Source organism: Tinamus guttatus, unplaced genomic scaffold (genome assembly GCF_059628265.1).
Source record: "Tinamus guttatus ecotype Peru unplaced genomic scaffold, ASM5962826v1 Tinamus_guttatus_pri_ptg000652l, whole genome shotgun sequence".
Taxonomy (NCBI): Eukaryota; Metazoa; Chordata; class Aves; order Tinamiformes; family Tinamidae; genus Tinamus; species Tinamus guttatus.
In genome coordinates, this window is record NW_028289186.1 from 528,179 (window position 1) to 547,581 (window position 19,403).

The following is a 19,403-nucleotide window of genomic DNA, read 5'->3' on the forward strand; positions in this document are numbered from 1 at the left end:
TCTTATCCAGTGAGCTTAGTCCGGGCCCACCCAGAGCGCGGGTCTGGCAGAAGTGCCCAGAGAGTGAAACTCCCCAGGGCTGTCCATGAGCTCTGCTCTTTTTAAGGACTCAGGGAGCAACACACAGCCCTGGGGTGGAGGTAGGACATCCCTTCAGGAGCCATCACTGCAACAACTGAAGGGGGGGGAGAAGGGAAGGGCTTTGGAAGGGATCGTATGGCCTACCTTCCTTCTTCCCTTTACCTTTGTGGTTCCAGAAAAACTGTTCATTGAAAAAAAACAAAGCAGAAAGAAAATTAAGAAGAGAAGGAAACCTCCTCCCCTGCTATTTTCTGGCTGAGGTATCCCCTGGGCAGCCCTCACTTTCAGTCATCCATCCATCACTACTGAAATAAAGAAGTTTAGAGCAAAACCCATTAGAAAATAAAGTGCATCTGGAGTTGAAAAACTTCTGGAAAAAAGGGATTTTTTTCCTTTTTTTTTTTTTTCTTACAAAAGATATCCTTTAAAAAAAAGAAAGAAAGAAAAAAGAAAACAGGAAAGTGAGCAAGAGGACAGAACAGGTAGGTCTTGGTGTAGGGTCTACAGGGCTGTCCCGTTAGGGAGAGGGATCTTAAATCCGCTCTTCACGAGGGCGAGGCAGATGCAGAGACCCAGGAGGCCAGCGAGGAGCACCCCGGCCAAGGCCTTGAGGCACGAAGTCCTGCTCCGGACGAAGGTGCTGGGGCCCATGATGCTCAGCAGGGCCGTGCTCACAGTTAGTGTGTAGAGGATGGAGACTCCTGTGTTGAGGGCCACAATCTTCCCAAACTTGGCGAAAGGGGCGATGATGCAGAAGAAGAGCGGGACGGTCGCGATCACCGTGGTGACGGCGCTCGAGACGATGGCGACCCCCACGTGGCGGACGGCCTCGATGGTCCTCCACTGGCGGCACGCGGTGGGGTCCTGGCAGAAGGGATGGCAGCGATAAGAGGGAGTGGGCATGAGCACATGGGGCTGCAGTGATGTTCAGCCCTTGAGGGGGCTCTTCTAGCTCATGGCCTCCTCATCCAGGACCAAGGTGCTGCATGAGTGCAGACCTCAGGGCACTTCAGGATGGTCTTCACTGGGGCATGAAAGGAGGGTCCCTTTGTAAACAGTCATGCCCAGTGGCCACACGGGAAGCCCCTTGCTGGGTTCCCTGCACTCGGGCTCATCAATTCGCAGCGCTCGGACCAGGCAGCTGGGGAAGCAGCCGGCCTGGACATGCTGTGAGGTAGCAAAACCCACCCCCGGCTTCTCGCCCCCCAAGCTCACCCCTGCCTGGTGCAGCGGGAGGTTCTCCCCTGCCAGCAGGTAGCCCTCCACCAGGTGCACGCAGTAATCCACAGAGGAGCCAACGAGGATGGAGAGGGAAATGGCTTCCACCGCCCCCATTTCCCAGCCAGCCCAGTACATGATGGTCACCACCAAGCAGACCACACCTGCAGGAACAAGGAAATATTAACCACTGCAGGAAAGAAGGTGCTACGTGTTGCTTACTGAAGTTACACACAGGCTGAACATATGTGTGGTGTTTTTTTTTTTTTTTAAAGGCAAGAATGATGTTTGTATGCGAGTCATGAGTGGGAGACTAAGTGGTTTAAAAATGATAGATTTGATTTTTTAAACAGGAAAGTTTAGCAACACACTTAGTCCATAATATCATCAAATCATCAGCCAGGGAGAGGGAGACTATTTACAAATTTGCTTCAAATACTAACAAAACCGCTAAAATATTCGGCTTTTAAAATCTCCCACTGCTTGGAAACAGCAGCCACAGTGCAGATTCTTGAGAAGTGCAATTGTTATTCAGAGCATGTGGGACTTAATCACATTATTATACATAACAGGCAGACATGGCATTTGTGTAGCTAAAACCCTTCTTTAATCAAATAGAAGGGATTGTGTGGATAAAACACACTGGGAATTAGACACAAAAATCTATTTTCCCGGTGAGGTCCCTCTGCACGTGCTGAGAGTTTTTCCCACTCATTCAGGTAAATCAGAACCGAGTCTTGGAAAGCCAAAAGGGTTTACATAGAGTTAAGTGCACTTAAAAAAAAAAATCAGCTTGACGCAATGGGGTTGTGGGGCTTTTTTTTTTTTTTTTTTTTTTTTTTTTTTTTTTTTTTTACCTAAAATGCTGAGCAGCACTGGCAGCAGGAGGAGGATGTGAGTGGTGAATATCGCCACGGCAGCCACACAAATAACCAGTGAGAGGATGAGACCATACAGGGCGCTCTGCACTCCTGGAAGAAAAGAGCCAACTGATTTGCATGCTGCAAGGTGACAGCTGGGGTGAGGAGGACACTGTGACCCTCCTGGGACAATCGCTCAGAGCAGAGGGCAAGAGGAGGATGACAAGTGGGTGACCTGAGTTCTTGTCCCTTCTCCTCTCTATTTCCATGGGCTTTGCCCTGGATTTCGACCCTGTCAGCTGCTTGGGGCAGAGCTGAACAGGTTGAGGAGCCTGCACAGCAGTGGTAAGGGGAGCAATCCATAAGAAGGAGACCTCAGGGAGCTGGGCTTTCTCAGGTAGATAAATAGAGCAGTCACTTGCCTATGATCTCCATGAAGATCTGCTTCCAGTGTTCGCAGGTCTGGAAGCCGCGTCGGAGAGCAGAGCTCTCTGGGAAGAGCTGAAGTTGCTGCTGCAGGAATGTTTCCCATTTCAGGTAGTCAGCGTATGTCTGGAAGGAAGATTTCCCTTTGTAGGTTGTCTGCAAGGAGATGAATGGGTTATTGCTGTGTCCTGCTCCTGGAGCAGGGACTGCATGGCAAGGGAGGAGGTGGAACAAGCCAACTGGAGTTGCAGCACCAGGCAAAACTGGCAGTGGCGGATGGGCAAATTGCTGCCAGCTCTGCCCAAGCTCTTAGGGTGAGTGATGTATAGGTACCTATCTGCAACAAGGAACAGGCACTAGGAAGCACCAAATTACAGCTGCAAATGGAAGTGGCCAATGCAAGGAAAGTACAACTAAACCCCTAAAAAAACACAGCAAACCATCACGGGGGAGGCAGTGATGCCTTTGCTCACCGATTCAAATGCCATGGAGATCCACTGCACCTTTCCATCCTTCACTCCCACTGCCCCGTGAGAGAGCTGCCCAGGCAGCAGGTTTGGCTCAGGGATGTTCTTGCACTCAGGGTGCAACATCTGCAGAAAGGAGGAGATGCTATAACCTGCAGAGAAAAACAAAACAGAACACAACCAAGGAGTGGAGAACAGGAAAGGGGAGCACATGGGAGCAAGAGGGAAGAAAATGGGAGAAAGCTGCAGACCCCACTTAAGAGCAGCTGCTTCCCCTGCAAGTATGACTTGCGAAAGCACTTAGATTCTCAGCACCAGGGCCCTTAACAGCTGCTAGCTTGAGAGGGCCCTCAGTACCCAGCAGGACACTATCACAACTGCTTGTCCCAGCCCTCAGGAACAGCAAGTGCTGAATTCTGCAGCACAGGAGCTGTCTGTCTGGCCCAGCAGGGATTTTCTTCAGCTATGAAGATGAGGTTGGCTTTTGGCCTAAAACACATAGCCCCTCCCTAAACTCAGCTACATAACTACGTGACCTTTAGAGCTGGGAGACACTCACTGGTAAGGGACATGAAGCCACAGGCACAGAGGAGCTCATCAAGCTGCGATCTGCAGATTTAAAACCCCAACAGCCACCACCCTCAGCCTGGAGGATGAGAACCAGCATCCACCCAGGTTCTCCAGATCTCCCCAAGGGCCTTGAAACTGGCATTAGTCCTACGTACCAGAGGGCAGGCACTGAGCCCCTCCTGGCTTCACCAGCTCGGTGTTGCTGGCAATGGCTTTGCAGAGGCGGCACAGGTTGCCAATCTCTTTGAAGAGGTCGAAGCTGTCATCGTAGATAACACTGCCCTTTCCCAAGGAGACACAACAACAAGAGCACCACACGTGAGGCACACATGGCAACTGGCACAAGAAGACACAAACCAAGTCCTCTCCTGGGCACCCAGTCTGGGAGCAGCTCTGATGAGCACAACCTGAGGGCCTTTCTACCAACAGGGTCAAGCTCTCTCTGCACAGGAAACCTGTCCCCATGTCACCTACAGGCACACGTGCAGCATGCATTCACCAGACTGGGCTAGAGGACATCCCAAAGTCCCTCCCACCCTGAATTATCCAGTGAATTTGCTACTGTTCCTTGAAGGGAAGGAGAACGCTCAACCACATAAATCCACCAATGGACTTTTGTACTGCGCCCATACCAGGGCTTGTACTGGTGACAATTCAGGCAATAAAGTGTTAAAAAAAATAAAAGGAAATAAAATCAGAAATCTTTGCTTTGCCAAAAACCAGCAAGAAGCTATGGCAAAAACTCAGGCAGGATGAGGAAAGCTCTGCTGGCAGCATGGTTGTCTTGGCCTGAGCAGGGGCTGCAAATGGAGCATTGCCCAGAGCCGAACTCCAGCTTTCTGCCCACTCTGCTGTCTACATTTTGCACTGCCCTTTCCAGAAGAAATGGGCTGATTCTCCCCAGTTCTCCCCAGTCAGAAGGCAGGAGGAACTGTGAGAAGTTGACATGCATTTGCCAGGAGAATAGTTAAGCAAAATTTCTCTGGGGAAAGGCTGTGAATATGTCAAAGTGTCAGATGTGGGAGAAAAGCTGTTCCTGGACAAGTTATATTCAGGAACCTTTCTCTGGTACAGTAGTCAATTTGTACTTTGTGTTAATATTTCACAGCAGGATAAACAATAATCATAGAAAAATAGCAGTTGCTGAGATCTGGAGTTTATAGTGAGGTTTCCATACAGAGCTCAGGATGGCTTTGTTTCTAAAAGCCTCAGAATTCAAAATTAGAAGGTTAGACATGGTGCTCAAAGGGATTTGCTAGCAAGTCTAAAATGATTTCAGCAATGAGCTTATCTCCATTATTTGTGATTTTGTTAAAACAGAAATGTGCTTTTGGCTCATCCCAGTGCTGCCATCTCTGCTATTCCATCTGGCTGGCCTGCTGGACCGTGCCGACAGGGCTGTGGGGATTAACTGAACACTATCCAGGGGGACCTTGCTCTGCTCATCAGCCCTAGGCAAGGCTGTTGGGCATGCCAGAAAGTGTGTGTACCATGTCTCCAATGACGTGGTTGTCCGTGCGCCTAGTACGGTTAACCCCTCGGATCCCAAACACCACAAACACCATCGCTCCCGTGTCCACCAGTGGCCGTGCTGCTGGCTTCCCGCAGCCAGTATTCATGCAAGGGTTAAATCCAGAAGTAGCTGAGAGCTTTGCTTTTGGGGCTGCTGTCAAATATAGAAGGAAGGAAGTTTGCATCAGAAGAAAGTGAAGAACCGACTTCTTTTCTGGCCCCAAAAAGCATCAGTAAGGGCTGAACGGGCTCTTATCAGCTTACCTTTCTCACTGGGAACATACAAGATGCCTTTGGTGGGTCCATCTGGGCTAGAGCTGAGCAGACAGCCAGGAGGTGCCACACACACTCGGCCATGGTAAGGAGGCCTGTGCGACTGGGCGAAATACAGTTTCCTGTGCAAAGAGAGTTTGTTTTGGGGATCAGAGGTGATAAAGATGGTGTGTCCAAAGCACCACGTGGAAAGCACTAGAGAAAATCTCAGGGGCACGGGGAAGGAGAAGGTGAGCAACTCCAGATCTGGATCCCCAGCCACACGTATGATGTGCTGCCTGTTCAGCACAGAGTTCAGGCAGGTAAGGGAGAGTTCAAAACTCAGCAATCTGTTTCTGCCACCCAAAGAAGCCCTCAGTCACAACCCTGCCGCAACCCAAAGGTCCTGGACGGCCTTTGCCACGTCAATGATGGGTCTGCAAAACAACTCTGCAAAGGCAGGCACATTTGCAGCAAAGCCAGGCCTCCAGGGATGTCACCAAGAGAGGGCAGGACTGACACTGGACATGAGGCCCCCCTTATCAGTTGTTCAGCTCTGCTCATTTTGCTGCCTGGCCCTCAGTGGGTTTTGGAGCGTTACCGCGTTCGCTGCTGCTCCTTGGCGGCCACGTAGAAACTGAAGTCGAACTTCCAGCCTCTCTTGGTATCGCAGGACAAGGTGGTCATCATCCACTTCCTGGGGCTCGTCTGCTTAAGCAGCCCTACTGTGGACACACAAGCTGTCAGCTTCCTGGTGAAGTTACCGAAAGGCACTCTATACACCTAAGCAATGGATTAATGAAAACAGACACTTAACTCCACAGGGTTGTAGCTTGTCGCGTGTTAGCATCACACACTCCCCTCTTCCCTGAGCGCTGGCACAGCCACACAGAATGAGCCCTGCAGCCACAAACCAAGCCAGTCCCCAGCCTGCCTCCTCCCAGCCATGACTAGGGTGTAATGGGGTCCCTCACCACCCCCATTCTGCATGGCCCTAAGCTGGATGGTGGTTACTGTGTGCAGGGTGAGGGAGATCTGAAAGCAGCTTCTCTTGTAGGTGTGTTGGTGGAGCACAGACCAACACGATCCGTGTGTGAGCAGTGTTGCCTGCTCCCCAGCTGTCTGGGAACAGACAGGAGGCAGCCGGAATCCAGCTGTTTCAGTAGCAGTGTGTAGGAGAGGGAGTTTGTCTGAGGATGCCAGGCCCCATCCGATTCCCACAGGTATCCCACACTCTTGCTCCCATTGCCGACAGTCACACAACAGCAACAGCCCATACTGCGGCAGTGCCAGGCCTAATCTCTACCACTGCCAGGCACAACGGCTGCCTTCCTGCAATACCCTGCATGTCCCCGTGCTGCCCAGGGCCCTGTGGAGAGGCAGGAGGCTCTCGTGCTCACCTGTTGTGCTGCACTCTTGAGAGGACTCCAAGATCCCCTGACTCACCTGGAATGAAGGCACCTCCCCATCTCCCGCTGACACCATCTGCCAGGGGGCAGGGACACTGGCGTTGAGTGAGAACCTGTAGATGGCTGGTCTACCCTTGCCTCTGGACTTGGAGATATACACAGTCCCCTGGAGATCTGGGCAAAACACAGTGGGGGAATGAGTGTTAATGGCACTTCTCAATCAGTAAATACTGCAGACAAGGGCAGGAGCAGAGGAGGGCCTTTGGACCTACTGGCTCCTCTGGGGCAGCAGGCATAACCTCTGCCTTCTAGCAGCACAGCACATCTTTCAAAGGATTTCACAAATACATCCTGAGCTGCAGTAATTCGTGACGGCTTATTGATTCGCGTCAACCTAGGACCTGGCCCAATAACTCTTTTATCCTCAAAATCCCCTGAGGAGCAGGCTGAATTTACTCTCCTCACAGCCTGCCAACAAGGCTGTGAAATGGGACTGGGATGCAAAAGCTCTGAGCTACTAAACATGTGCTCAGACTGAGCAGGCCAGGGAGACCTGTCGCTAGTCTGTGCTGCCACCTTGGTTATAGTGTCCAGTTCCACACAGCATAAGAAATCTGGGTGAAGGAGGATAGTCCTGATGCCCTTTAGCTCCAGCAACAAGCCAGGGCTCAGTAGGCATGTGACTGAGTAAAATGATTCCCAATGAGCTCTTCAGAGCATAAATGATTTGATCTTCACTTCAGGACCTTTGGGCCCCAGACCCAAATGTGGCCAAAGCCAGTCATCAGATGACACTCACCTTGCTGCCCTGTATCACTTATGCTCCCTTTGCTTCCCCAAGGCAACCCTGAGCCCCTCTTCTTTTTTTCCAAGGAGGTTCGGATGTTGTTCTGCAAACTGCGGGGCTTTTCCTGAAACAAACCTGTCCCAAAAGGTTAGTCAGGGATGAAAGGGTGAATGTCACAGTAAAAGAACCGCCAGCCCTGTGCATGCAGCTGCTTGAGCAGGGAAAATATCAGGGACTGATATCCAACACCAAACCCTGATCAAGGGATGCAGAGCCACAAATCACCATCTGGCCACTTGGATGGTCTCCTAGGTGTAAAGGAAGCCTCCTTCCATGAGCCTATGTTGCAGCAGAGCTGCCCAGAGAAGACTGGTCACTTTTCCTGGACTATAAAGGAATTACTCTCGCAGAAACACTCAGCCCCATCCTAGCTAAAGCAGCTTTTTGAAAATACGCCATTCTCAAGAGGAACTCCACCATTCCCCGCCCAGGAGGCTACTCCTTTCAGTGGAATCTGTGCACTGAAATACTGGGAAGATTCAGACCTCTATCTCATGTTTCAGCACCCCCAACCCAGTGTCTGCGCCAGGCTGCAGCCAGTGTAGCCTGGGGACCAGCATTCTCACCTGAGCAGGTAATGCAGGAGATGCCTTCAGCACTCAGGTTGTATTTCAGGTCCAGCAGCACCTGGATGTTAGTATCTGGCCGGAATAAAACTGGAGCACGGCTAGCTGGACGGAGTCGACTAGCAAAGACTATGGACAGGAGCAAAACGAAGAGAAAGAGCCCTGCAAGAAGAAATTCTGATAAGTATGTGCGAGCCTGTGTGCACCTTACACTTGAGACATTCCCAGGAAGCAGAGGAATGGAGACAAGATGCTGTTTTCAAGGGAAGAAGGGAACTACCCCTGAAGTAAACTAGCAGCTGGGCTTTCTCTTTGTAAGCCCCATGACTTATCAGGACCCATCAGGACCTGCCATTCCAGATCTGAGGGTGAAAGGAGGGATGGAAAAGCACAAGAAGTCCTTGTGCAGTTCTCCTAGGGACCCTCTGTGCTGGGGACACTCATCCAGTGGGGGTCAGCAGCTGTCTATCACGTGCCTTTACACAATCTCCTCTCACCAGCAATCCAAGCTTGGAGATTGATCAAGATTCTGTCAAACCCTTTAAATCCATGCAGATGAGATATCTCCCCTCCTTCCTTACCCACAATCAGCCATCTGCTCTTCACTGCAGACCACAGCACCCAGTGCTCCAGCAGCTCCTGCAGATGGGCTATCAAGTGACCCCGGTTGCTCTTCTCTGCAGGAAGTTGCAGATTCTCTGGCATCACAGATACCAAGGGCACATCACCCATTTCCAAGGAGACTAGAGAGAAAAAAGTCAAGGGTAGTCTCAGTAATCAGTGCTGTGCTGAAGGCAAGCCTCTGCCCAGAACATTCCCATTGTGGGATTTAAAAAGTAAGAGATCCCAGCAAGTTTTAAAAGCCCAGTACAACAGAGTATGACCCGTAAGTACCCTTATCTTTAGTCAGGGCTGGAGGAAATATCTGCTGTTAACAAATTATAGGCAGATTTCTGGGCTCTTTTTCTAGATTACATGGTCTCACGAAAGACATTGCCATCTTTGCCATGAAGGGAGAGATGCTCTGAGGAAGTGATGCTGGAGAATAAATGTCCTCTTCCCCGCTTCCCAAGCACAGTGCTCTGAATGGCAAGGAAGAGGGAGAGACTCTTCCTCTACTCAAAGACAGGGTGTCCTGGGGCTGTGGATTAGGTGTTTTGGGGCTACACACACATAGCAATTAAGGATTCTAGCCAGAGAGTACAATCTATATTAGACCCAAGAGGACTAGCAAAGAGCTAGTAAGCATGTGTTGACACCCACTGAAGACCTCAAAGTAGTTTGCTGGAATTAATGAGTTCATACTCCCACAACCTCCTGTGGTAGCACTATCCCAGGGTAGACAAATGTCAGGGTAGACAAATGCCAGGGACAAAAAGACTCCAGGACAGTGTGGTCCCCTGAAGGCAGGACCCAATGAGCACCTACCAGGCTCCTCCTCCACACTGAGCAGCGGGATGTCATCATCCAGATAGGGAAGGGTCTCTTGGCCAGCTCTGGAGGTAGCCTCAGAGGAAATGAAGAGATCTTCAGCCAGGTGCAAGGCACTCTTCCTGGTACACTTCTGACTGCAGCTGGATTCAGGGAGGGAAGGAGACAGCTGAACTGCACACCATATACTCTGCCAACAGCTACCAACAGGCTCCTTAGCAATAAGAGCAGCGACAGCCTGCTCCAATTACTTGGAAAGGACAGGCACAAGTACAGGCAGTACCAGAAGCAATTTCCATTGCTAAGTGCTGAGAGGCCAGGGGCTGAGCTGCTCTGGCAAAGCAGCAGAGACCTGGGCTGGACATGCAGGGCAGGGCTGAGCCACGCTGGCTTGGTGCTGAATGATGGCAGCTTCAGCAGTTCATCTCTTTGCTAATGAATTAAATCAGGCCAGGTCACCCGCTCTGCTGAAGAGCATGGGGATACCAATCTGCACGCGCTGCTTGTGCACAGAGGCAGGAGCTCTGGTGACCTGTTTGCTTTGCAGCACCTGTATCTCCACAGCTGGAGGATGTGGCTGTGCAGTAAGTGCTCTATGGACACAGATGGCTCCAGTGAATTGGACGAAGAGATGTCACCAACACTGCAGAGCCCCTGACTCCTGGGTGGAAACTATGCATACACCAGAGGGAACAAGACTGTAACCTGGCCCTTCAATTCTGCTTTGATCTGGAAGGACAGAAGTTAATCTTCCCCTTCACTAAAGACTAATAGGGTATAGCTGAGCTAAACTGTCTGATGGGGATGAAGATAGCAGAGAGATGGGGCAGGGATTTTCACATTGCCTTGGCCATGGGCTCCAAACAAGTTCAAACTCACAAAGAAGGCTCCAGGTCTCACCTGGTTTGACAGGAGGTCTCTAGTGGGGACATATAAAGGGTCCATATTCCAAGGGCAGCTGGCATGGTGAAAAGCACAGCTACCCAGCAGCAGGACACAATCAGGGACATGAAGAGCCCGAAGTCATGCACAGCTGGGATCTATACAGAAAGAGAAAGAACACAGAGCTGGGATCAGAGAATTGCTAGGGTGACGCCTGGTGAGACAGCATGCCAGGGAGATCTGGAGCACCCCGAGAACAGCGCGTGCTGCCCTCAACTACAGCAGTCAGCAACTCCCTTGCTCCCTCCAGGGCAAGTCTGGCATGTCCTTGTACTGCAAGAGAGGTAGAAAGAGTGCTGGCAGCTTCCCTCTCAATCACAGCCTGTGTCAGAAACAGAAAATGCCAAATCCCAAAACTGCAGCACACCTGAGAGAAGATGTTGGCAGCGTATGCAGCAGCTGTGGTCAGGGAAGTGAAGAAGGTGGCTTTTCCCGCTGTCTGGATAGTGTGGATCATGCGCAGCCGCAGGTCCTTGAGGTGAGTGGCTTGCCGGTAGGTGTTGATGAAGACAAAGACATCATCAACTCCTGGGGAGAAAAAAGGAGGAAATTTTGAAACTTTGCTACCACCAGAGACCTAATCTAGGATCTAAGTTAGGATGGACCAAACAAGATGTACAGGGCCAAATCAGCCACTGGATAATTCAGCACAGCTCAGAGAAGCTAAAAACTTATTTCCCCTGAACATCTAACCTGCAAACCTTCCACTTACAGGAAACAGTAGGGGAAAAAGGCTTGAAAATTCAGTCTGCATCTGCCACTCTCACCTTCCTCTCTCTGCAGGCAGCGGGTAAGGCAAAGCAGAACATTGTGTAAATGTGCTTACCGATCCCCACAATGACAAAGGCAGCCACACCATTGAGTATGCCCAGATACTGGATCCCAAACACGACGTGGTACAGGAACAGAGCCACCAGGCAGCTTAGCCCAATGCTGGCAATGCCGAAGAACGACAGGAAAACTGCAGGAGGAAAGCAACATGGAAAAACACCACTGCTGGCTGCCCCCAGAAAGAACAGCCACCTCCCACCTGCCCACTGGGGTTCTGGTTCCCAGGATTGTGCTGGGGAAAGCTTGCAGTGGGAGAAAGAACAGCTCAGGAGTGCAGTACAGCTTGGAGAATGCTCCCCATCAGTGAAACAACAGCTTTACACCCGAGTTAGCAAGGTAGGATCTTACATTTCACTCCTTTTCTCCTGAGCCCTGTCTGTAACCTCTGGCCCAAAACATCAGAGACTCCTGTGACCCTCTGCTGTGCTGTAAAGCCAAGCTGGGGCAGAGCACTCAAGTCTCTCCCAGGGCTTACACGTGGATTCAGGGAGTCACAGCACACTCGAGAGTTGGACGGCTCTGACTGTGGCCTACCTGAGCAGGAGGTAAGGATGTAGACTAAGACAGCTATGCAGCTACTGCTGATGAAGGCCAGCAACATGTCGTTGTTGAAGGTCCTCCTCACTTCGTAGTCGAACAAATCTGTCCCTCCGTACAGGACCTGGACTTTGCTGGGGTAGGAAGATAGGAAGGAAGGAAGGGCAGTGAGAAGAGTTGAGCTGAGAAGAGTCAGAGGACTTAAAGCACATTGTCTCTTTGGAGCCAAAGAAGGTCACTGATCTACTAAACTTGGCATTTCTCTGAGAAAGCAGCTCAGACAGCAGTGGGAATGAGCTGAACTGGATTGCTGCTGGAGGGATGTTAGGAAGTTTGCACAAGAAGAGAAAAATAAAATTGCATTATTTTAAAAATTCCTCCAGTGCATATTGGGTCCATGCCACTAATAGACTTCTTGCTGTCAGCAAACATCTCCTGAAGCTCCAAAGTCAATTTCATCTGGAATCCTAATCATTGCTTATTATATTAAGCACAAAGGTAATAACTAGTGGATGCAGGCAGCATGAGAGTCTATCAAGAACCAGATGATTTACCAGCCTCTGCTTCTGGAAGCAGGCTCTGAGAGGAAGCAATCCAAGATAATTTAAGAGGGAGTACTACAGCCCTGCACTATAGGAGCTAACCAGGAATCCAGGCTTCAGAACCCAGGCCCCCCTCAGCTCCCCAACGCTGCACCTCTCTGCTAAGAGTGCTTTGCAGCTGTGTGTGTTCCAGGGCTGGCAAGGACCGGCTGCATTTCACTCTGCTTTGGCAGATCAGCATCCCTTTGCTCTGGGATGCTATGGAGATTCGGGATAGTAGAGACTCCAAAAGCGACACTGTTATCAGGACTCGCTGCCTACACTGACCACTTGGAAGGGTTTACACCGAACGAAAGCAGAATCAGAGCTTCAGACTCAGCCTTAACTGAGGGCCATTTCATCCCCTGCATCAGAACAGTTGGAGTGAAATTCAGACCAGGCATGGAGAGCAGCAACTGGACTTGTGAGATGGATGTGAATATACTCAGTGCCATACAGAGGCTGAACAGAAAAGCAGGCATTGGAATAAATCCTTGGCTCCGTTTCATTGTCTCTGCTGATGCTTTTGGCACATTGCTACAGCATTAAAGGGAAGCATGTGAATGGCTTTCTGCCATATACTCCCCATCCTCACGCACAACACTGTGCCAGGGCCCGGTTTCAAAGGAGATCCTTTCTCTCCTTCCCCAGAGGGTAACACCTTAGCTGCTGCTTGAGCCTGAGCAGCAGTTGGAGCTGGCATGCCAAGCTCTCTGAGCCTAGTGCCTTCCAGGTGACACTCAACACTGCAGGGTCTCTCTGAGCCAGGCAGACAGGTCTGACCTGCATAAACCTTAGGGCAAAACATTGACGTCCAGAGGAGTCTATTCCAGCCACTCCTTCAATGAAATACCAAGTACCATCCTCCCAGCCTCTGCCTCCTCCTGCCCTTGCCCTCCTTGAAGGAAGGCGCCTGCCTTGGCCGTCGCAGCCCTCACCTTGTAGACTGCTTGGCCAGCATGGCCACGTAGGTGACGACGAAGCTCTGGAACTTGCGGCGCTGCTCCTCCCAGCGGTCCTCCACCGAGTAGTAGTTGGGCAGCGGTGCCCCAAAGAGGATCTCGCTCCGCAGCAAGGAGCTCTTCATGTTCTCAGCAGACAGCCCCTCGTCCACGTACCAGTAGAACTCGGGGTGGGTCATGGCCAGCTCCAGGGAGCCTGCAGGAGGAAGCAGCAGCACTTCTGTTAGCTCCTGCTTAGCTGTTTGAGGAAGACACAGGGTTGAGGCATGGCAGAGCCGGGAGTGATCCTGCCTTTCATCAGAGTGCTGCGGACTGCGCTTGCCCTGCAGGGAGCAAGGAGAGCTGGGCAAAGCTCCTTGTTCCCAACAGGCAAACAGAATGCATTGGAAGCATTGCCAGGGCTCATCTGGCAAGCAGTGAGTCACTGACCTATGGTAACATGATTATCTGCAATGCAGGAGATCATCGGGAGGGATAACAGAATAAGGAGACTCCATTTCTTCAAGCACACCCTGAAGAACAGGGCCAGCCATCTCAGAGTAAGAGACAGTGCACATCTACACCCAAAATCCAAGTTCCCTTGAGAGGAGGCTGGAAAAAAAACAGGAACTAGGCTCTTTCCAGTTTGGGTAGTGGAGCTGTTATTCACGCTGGAGCAGACAGAGTTAATCCTTGCCTGTTTTCCATATGGCTCCTGGACAGCTATCATCTACAGTCTGAGCTTGGGAGACAGATGGGAGGTTTCATCCCACAGCCACATCACACCCACACACCCATCATGATTCACCTCTTCTTCACCACCCAGAGCCTCTGCTTGTAGTAGAGGGGCATCATGCAGGAGCAGAGATGGGTGGAGAAGGAGGTGCCAGGGCCTTCTCCCCCTTCTTCCAACAGCAGCCTTTCCAGCCGGTGACTCGCAAGCTGCTCTTCAAGCCCCAGAGCAGCCCATGGACCTCCTTCATCTGCTCCTTGGGGCAGGGAAGTTCACCCCACACTGTCTACCCAGGACTCGATATGGCTCTAACAACCCATGGTCCTTCACAGGGGCCAAGGGTCAGTGAGGGCACCTGTAACACGCAGAGCTGCCCCACTTCTGTTCCTCTCACTCACCTGCTGGCAGAGCCTCTGTGACCCATCACCAGGTGATGGGCCTTGCTGAAAGGGGTGCTCTAGAGCACAAGAGACAACTCAAGGCAAACCATGGCTACACCCTCCTCTGCACAAGACAGTCCCCATCCCAGCCGCACTTCAGTAAGGGGCTGCCTCAACACACAGGAGACGTGAGCCTAGGACATGCCCGTCCTCAGCCCGGCTTACCTCGGATGTCAGCAAGGTCTTGTCCCATGCCATCATAGTAAATCTTCCCTCCTCTTTCAGTGGGGAAAAAGTAGGTCATAAGGGAGCTGGGAGGGGAGCAGTAGGAATAGGAGCCCAGAGGCAGGTCCTTCAAAACCTCGTGGGGCTTCCAGCAGAATTCCCGGAAGCGCGGGTGATCCATGATCTTGCGCTCGACCTCGTGGATGGTGACCAGGCGCTCAGTGGTGAAGATGTTGTTCTCAGCGTCCCCACGAGCCAGAAAAATGAGCTCGATGCGCCAGTGGGCATGAGCCTGCGTGTTGGCGCTGATGTAAGTGCTGGAGTAGTCCCAGCGTGGGGCACCCCTCGCAACCCGGGAAGTCTGGTTTCCCATTCTCGGATGGGCACGAGGCTTGGGGGCGGTAGTCCTGCCTGCCGGGATGCCCCGCTTGGCCCGCGCAGCTCCCCCGAGCTGGGAGGCGTTGAGGTGCAGCTGCTGGAGCTGCTGGGAGAGCAGCCTCTGCAGCACCTCCGAGGTGAAGTCAGCCAGGTCCCGGCGGTTCCGGCCCCACGACCCAAACTGGGACTTGAGGGCCAAGGTGAGCGCATCGAAGCGCTGGGAGGACTCGTGGTTGCGGATCTCGAAGGCGTTGTAGGAGATGTCAATGTCCAGGGCTGGGTAGCGGAGGAACATGACGACGGCAAGCACAGCAGGGATGGTGCAGGCCAGGAAAAGGATGAAGCCAGCACAGTATGGGTTGGTAAATATCCAGCCGACAATATTCCAGAAACCAGTCACTGGCAGCGTGGTTTGCAGAGGCCGGACTTTCCATGGGCTTTTCCCACACAGCAGGGCACCTTCCTTCTTCTTCCGTGCAGTGAAGGCAACCTCCTCCTCCTCATCTAGCCATGCGTCCTGTAACAAGGGGTCATCCTCCGCGTCCATGTCCAGCGTCTGTAAAAAAAAATGGGAGAGAAGAGCAGTCAGCAAGGCCCGGGGATCACCAGGCATGGTCATGGTCATGGTCATGCGCACACAGGCAGCACCAAAGGGTTTTGGGCACTGAGCTGGTGAGGGAGGTGCTCGCCACTCCTCGGCCCTGCAGCCTGGGCTCCTTTTGGACTTGGCGGATTTGCTACAGCCACTGATAGAAGCGGCATATCAGGCACATCCCACACCTTGCTGGGCAGCCTCAGAGGATGGAGAGCGGAGAAGTTCACAGCACAGTCCCTGAGCTGGTGCCATGCCAGGAAGGGTCTCTGCGCAGCTCCAGGAATGACAGGGAGACAGCAGGGGACTCGCAGCAGCCCTGCCTGCTCCTGCCTCCCATCACAGCAGCAGGAACATTTAATTAGGTAGCCTGCTCCTCAAGACCAGGAAGAGTTCATACCATCTGATGAAAAATGCAAGGGACCCATTCTTCCTCTCATTAAAGCTGGCAGTAGATTGACCTCCAGGTACTGAGAACAGTTTTTATGTTTCCTGCAGAGCATGTGCCATACAGCCATGACCAGGCATGCACGCACATACACACACTGCACCCATTCCCATGGGGAACTGGCTGCAATCCTGCTCTATTCCCCCAAGGGCTAAGCATGGGATGGGGAAGGGCAGGACAGTCCATGGTCAGGTGGGGACCTCTGGCAGGAGAAAACCCACTCATTTTCTGGAGATGAGCACAGCCCGTGGGAGCTCGGCCTGATCCAGGGCACCCCAGCCCCACAAGCTGCTATTTATGCAGGGAGCTTTCCTGGTGCTGGTGAACAACCAGGATGTAACAGCAGAGTGTGTCCCTAGAGAATAGGCAGGAAGGAAACTTCGTCCCTGCGCAGCTCATGCTTGGGCAGCAAAGAGACTCCCTGGAACGAGGGAGATGCTCTGCTTTGCTGGCAGAGCTGCCAGCACGCAGCGGGTGTCACACAGGGGGTGTCACACAGGGAACGCGGCCGGAGGAGACCCCAGGCCGCACAAGTGCTCCAGCCCTTCCCAACTGCAGCAAAGCCCCAAGTCCCCTCGCTGCACAAAGGGATTGAACCCAGAGCATGACCCAGGCAGCTGCAAGCAATTTACACCAAGGCAATTCAACAGCTTTGCTCCCCAACCATGTTTCTATTTTAACAGGACTTCTACCCCCAGGAAGATGAATTGCCAACATGCTGCTCCTCAGGGGCTCTTGCCTGCCACCAAAATGGTCTCAGAGCAGCCCACCCTTTCCAGAAGGAAGGGCAGACTCCTAACCCAGCATCCCAGGCCTGGCTCCCGAGCTGCATGGGAGCCTGAGCCGAGTCCTTCGGCTTCACAGTCTCTCAATGCAAAAACAGGCGGGCACCACCAACAGCAGATGGTCGCAGTCCTCTTCTGCCAGACCTGGGAGAAGCAGGATGAGAGGAGGGCACCTCCCATAACACTGCTGTCATTCCCTCCTTGTAGGGGAAAACGTGGGACTGTTAGGTGAGAAGAACATGGCAAACGGGCATCTCTTCAAGTCTGCAGGAAGCAGCATCTAGTTTTAGGCTCCTTTAACATTTCTTGACTATTCAAGGTTTGTAACCCCAAAGAGCCACAGCACATCAGCAAGTTGGATCCCCTTCAAGAGACCAGAGTTACTGCCAGACCCAATCCAGCATGTGTACTCCCTGTTTAGAAAGGAGCCATAATCCTTTCCCACTTACTGAGCTACTGAGGAGAAGGGAAGAGATTGCAATCCTGAAACAAGAGGTGGCACATGACAAGAAAGGGGAGTGAGAGAAGGACTGAGTAGAGATAAGGCAGCACTAAAAGCATCATGCCACCTTTTTATTTTATTTTTTCCTCTCCTTCCTCTCCTCCTCCCTCCTCTCCCTGAGATCTAGACCACGGAAGAGAGTTGGGACTCTGACTTTTCCATCTACCCTTGTATTGGTTGCAAAAGCCACCTTGCGGGAGCTGGGCACCCACAGTGAGCAGAGGCCAAGGGATGTCACCCCTCAGATGGAGATGGAGTCTGGGTACTAGTTCTGGTACTGGTACAAATCCCTGCACAGCAGATGCCAGAAAGAACCAAGACTTGGTCCCTGCAGAAGAGCAAGGGCAGAAGCAGCAGGAGGAAGCAGCCACGTGGGCCACACTGTCCCCGAGTGTGCAGGGAAGGCACATGCAGAGCGCACACAGGCTTCCTGCCCTCATTCGACTGCTGCTCTGTGCTCCCTTCAAAAGCCTGTAGTGCCTGATGTGGCTGCAGAGCCAGACCCAGCTCGCTGAGCGTTGCCCTTGGGACTCGTCTGGCTTTGCTGCCTTCGTCAGATCCTGCCTGGGTCAGGATGAAAGCTTAGCCATGGCCAGCTGCAGCGGCAAGGGAGATAAAGCTCAAAAGCAGCCGGGAAGGGGGTGAAATGCATTTTCTCTGCTCGATTTCTGCTTGGAGGCTGGTTTGTTTTCCTTCCACCATATAATGTATGGGCTCCTGGCACTGCAGCGTGGCCCAGTTTCATCTCCAGCCCCAGAATTTGCACAGTGGACCTAATCCCGCAGCCCTGACCAACGCTGTGCTGCAGCCTGCACAAGCTCAGCGCGCTCCAGGGCTGGCGGAGGGCGAAAGCTCCTGGAGCTCGCCCGGATCCGCAGCCCGGGAGAAGCAGCTCCCGCTCCTCCACCTGCCATCCCAGCCCGTGCTCCGCCGAGGCGGAGCCGCGCATGAGGATGGGGAGGGAAAGGGAAGAAGCAAGGAAGCTGCTGACTCAGCAGCGCAGCTTGGAGAGACCACATAGACCAGGGAGCTGGAAAGGGAGGGATTCCAGAGGGAGAGGGAAGGAGGAGCTGAGCTGTGGTACGTAAAAATCCTCCTCCCTTTGCCTTCGGCCTCTGGGCTTGGGACTGCCAGGCAGCGGCAGCATCCTCCCGGGACACCAGGCCAGACCACGGGAGCTCCAGCAGAGCCCACAGCCAAGGGGCGCAGGGCAGCACCTTCCAGGTGCCTGTTTGTGCAAGCGCAGCTCTATAGTAAGAGCCAGTAATTCCAGGGTCAGGATGACAACCTGTTTTGCCTCTTCAAGGCCACGGCAGCCGTGTGGGGACGTGACCAGCAGGAGGATGAGGGAGGGCCCTGGCCAAGCCTCTACGTCGGCACCAGCTTCGGCCTAGCTGAGCGCGGCAGCCGTCGCCCATTGGACGTGACCCCCTCGGGGCACCGGGCAGCCAAACCCACACCAGGGCCTCATGGAGGGGCTCAACCCAGCCCCTCTTGGGCAGCTGTGGGACAAACTGGTGGCAGCTGGGGCCTGCAGGCCCCTAAATCTTTGCACCCCCTCTCCCACACAGCAGCTAATTGCCCTAGATATCCTGCAAGTACCAGTGTGACCGGAGGAGCGAGCTAAGCCAGGGATCGCAGGGGCAGCCCTGCCTGCTGCAGAAAAGACAACCCGGGACACCTTGGGATCAGCGGGAATTTTGCCCCCAGCTGCAGCCAGCAGGATCCAGCTCAGACCCGGGAACCCTGTGGTACCATCCTGTGCCAACAGGCACAACATCCATGTGGCTCCCATGTGATAAAATCCTTTCTTCTTGGTAAATTCTAGGAGAGAAGAAAGTCATTGACAAATTGGGGAGAGGCAGTGACAGATGAGGAAGCTAATTACA

The 19,403-nt window shown here is 52.7% G+C and overlaps 1 protein-coding gene across 2 annotated transcripts; it reads right to left on the reverse strand.

The window, feature by feature from the left end:
* Positions 1–525: 525 nt before the first annotated feature.
* Positions 526–15,738, reverse strand: DISP3 (dispatched RND transporter family member 3). 2 transcript variants are annotated; one of them, XM_010222427.2, is made up of 20 exons: positions 14,810–15,738; positions 13,469–13,688; positions 11,947–12,083; positions 11,408–11,542; positions 10,949–11,109; positions 10,540–10,679; positions 9,637–9,782; positions 8,790–8,951; positions 8,209–8,370; positions 7,595–7,717; positions 6,833–6,969; positions 5,988–6,169; positions 5,399–5,529; positions 5,113–5,285; positions 3,778–3,904; positions 3,059–3,204; positions 2,582–2,741; positions 2,157–2,270; positions 1,297–1,463; positions 526–945 (listed from the first exon to the last, which is right to left on the reverse strand). In XM_010222427.2, exons 1-20 carry the CDS (start codon positions 15,732–15,734, stop codon positions 583–585), a joined length of 4,011 nt encoding a protein of 1,336 aa, XP_010220729.2. In that variant the 5' UTR covers positions 15,735–15,738; the 3' UTR covers positions 526–582. The 2 variants fall into 2 exon arrangements, with proteins under 2 accessions (XP_010220729.2, XP_010220728.2); XM_010222426.2 differs by having other exon boundaries at positions 5,113–5,288.
* Between the last annotated feature and the right edge of the window lie 3,665 nt (positions 15,739–19,403).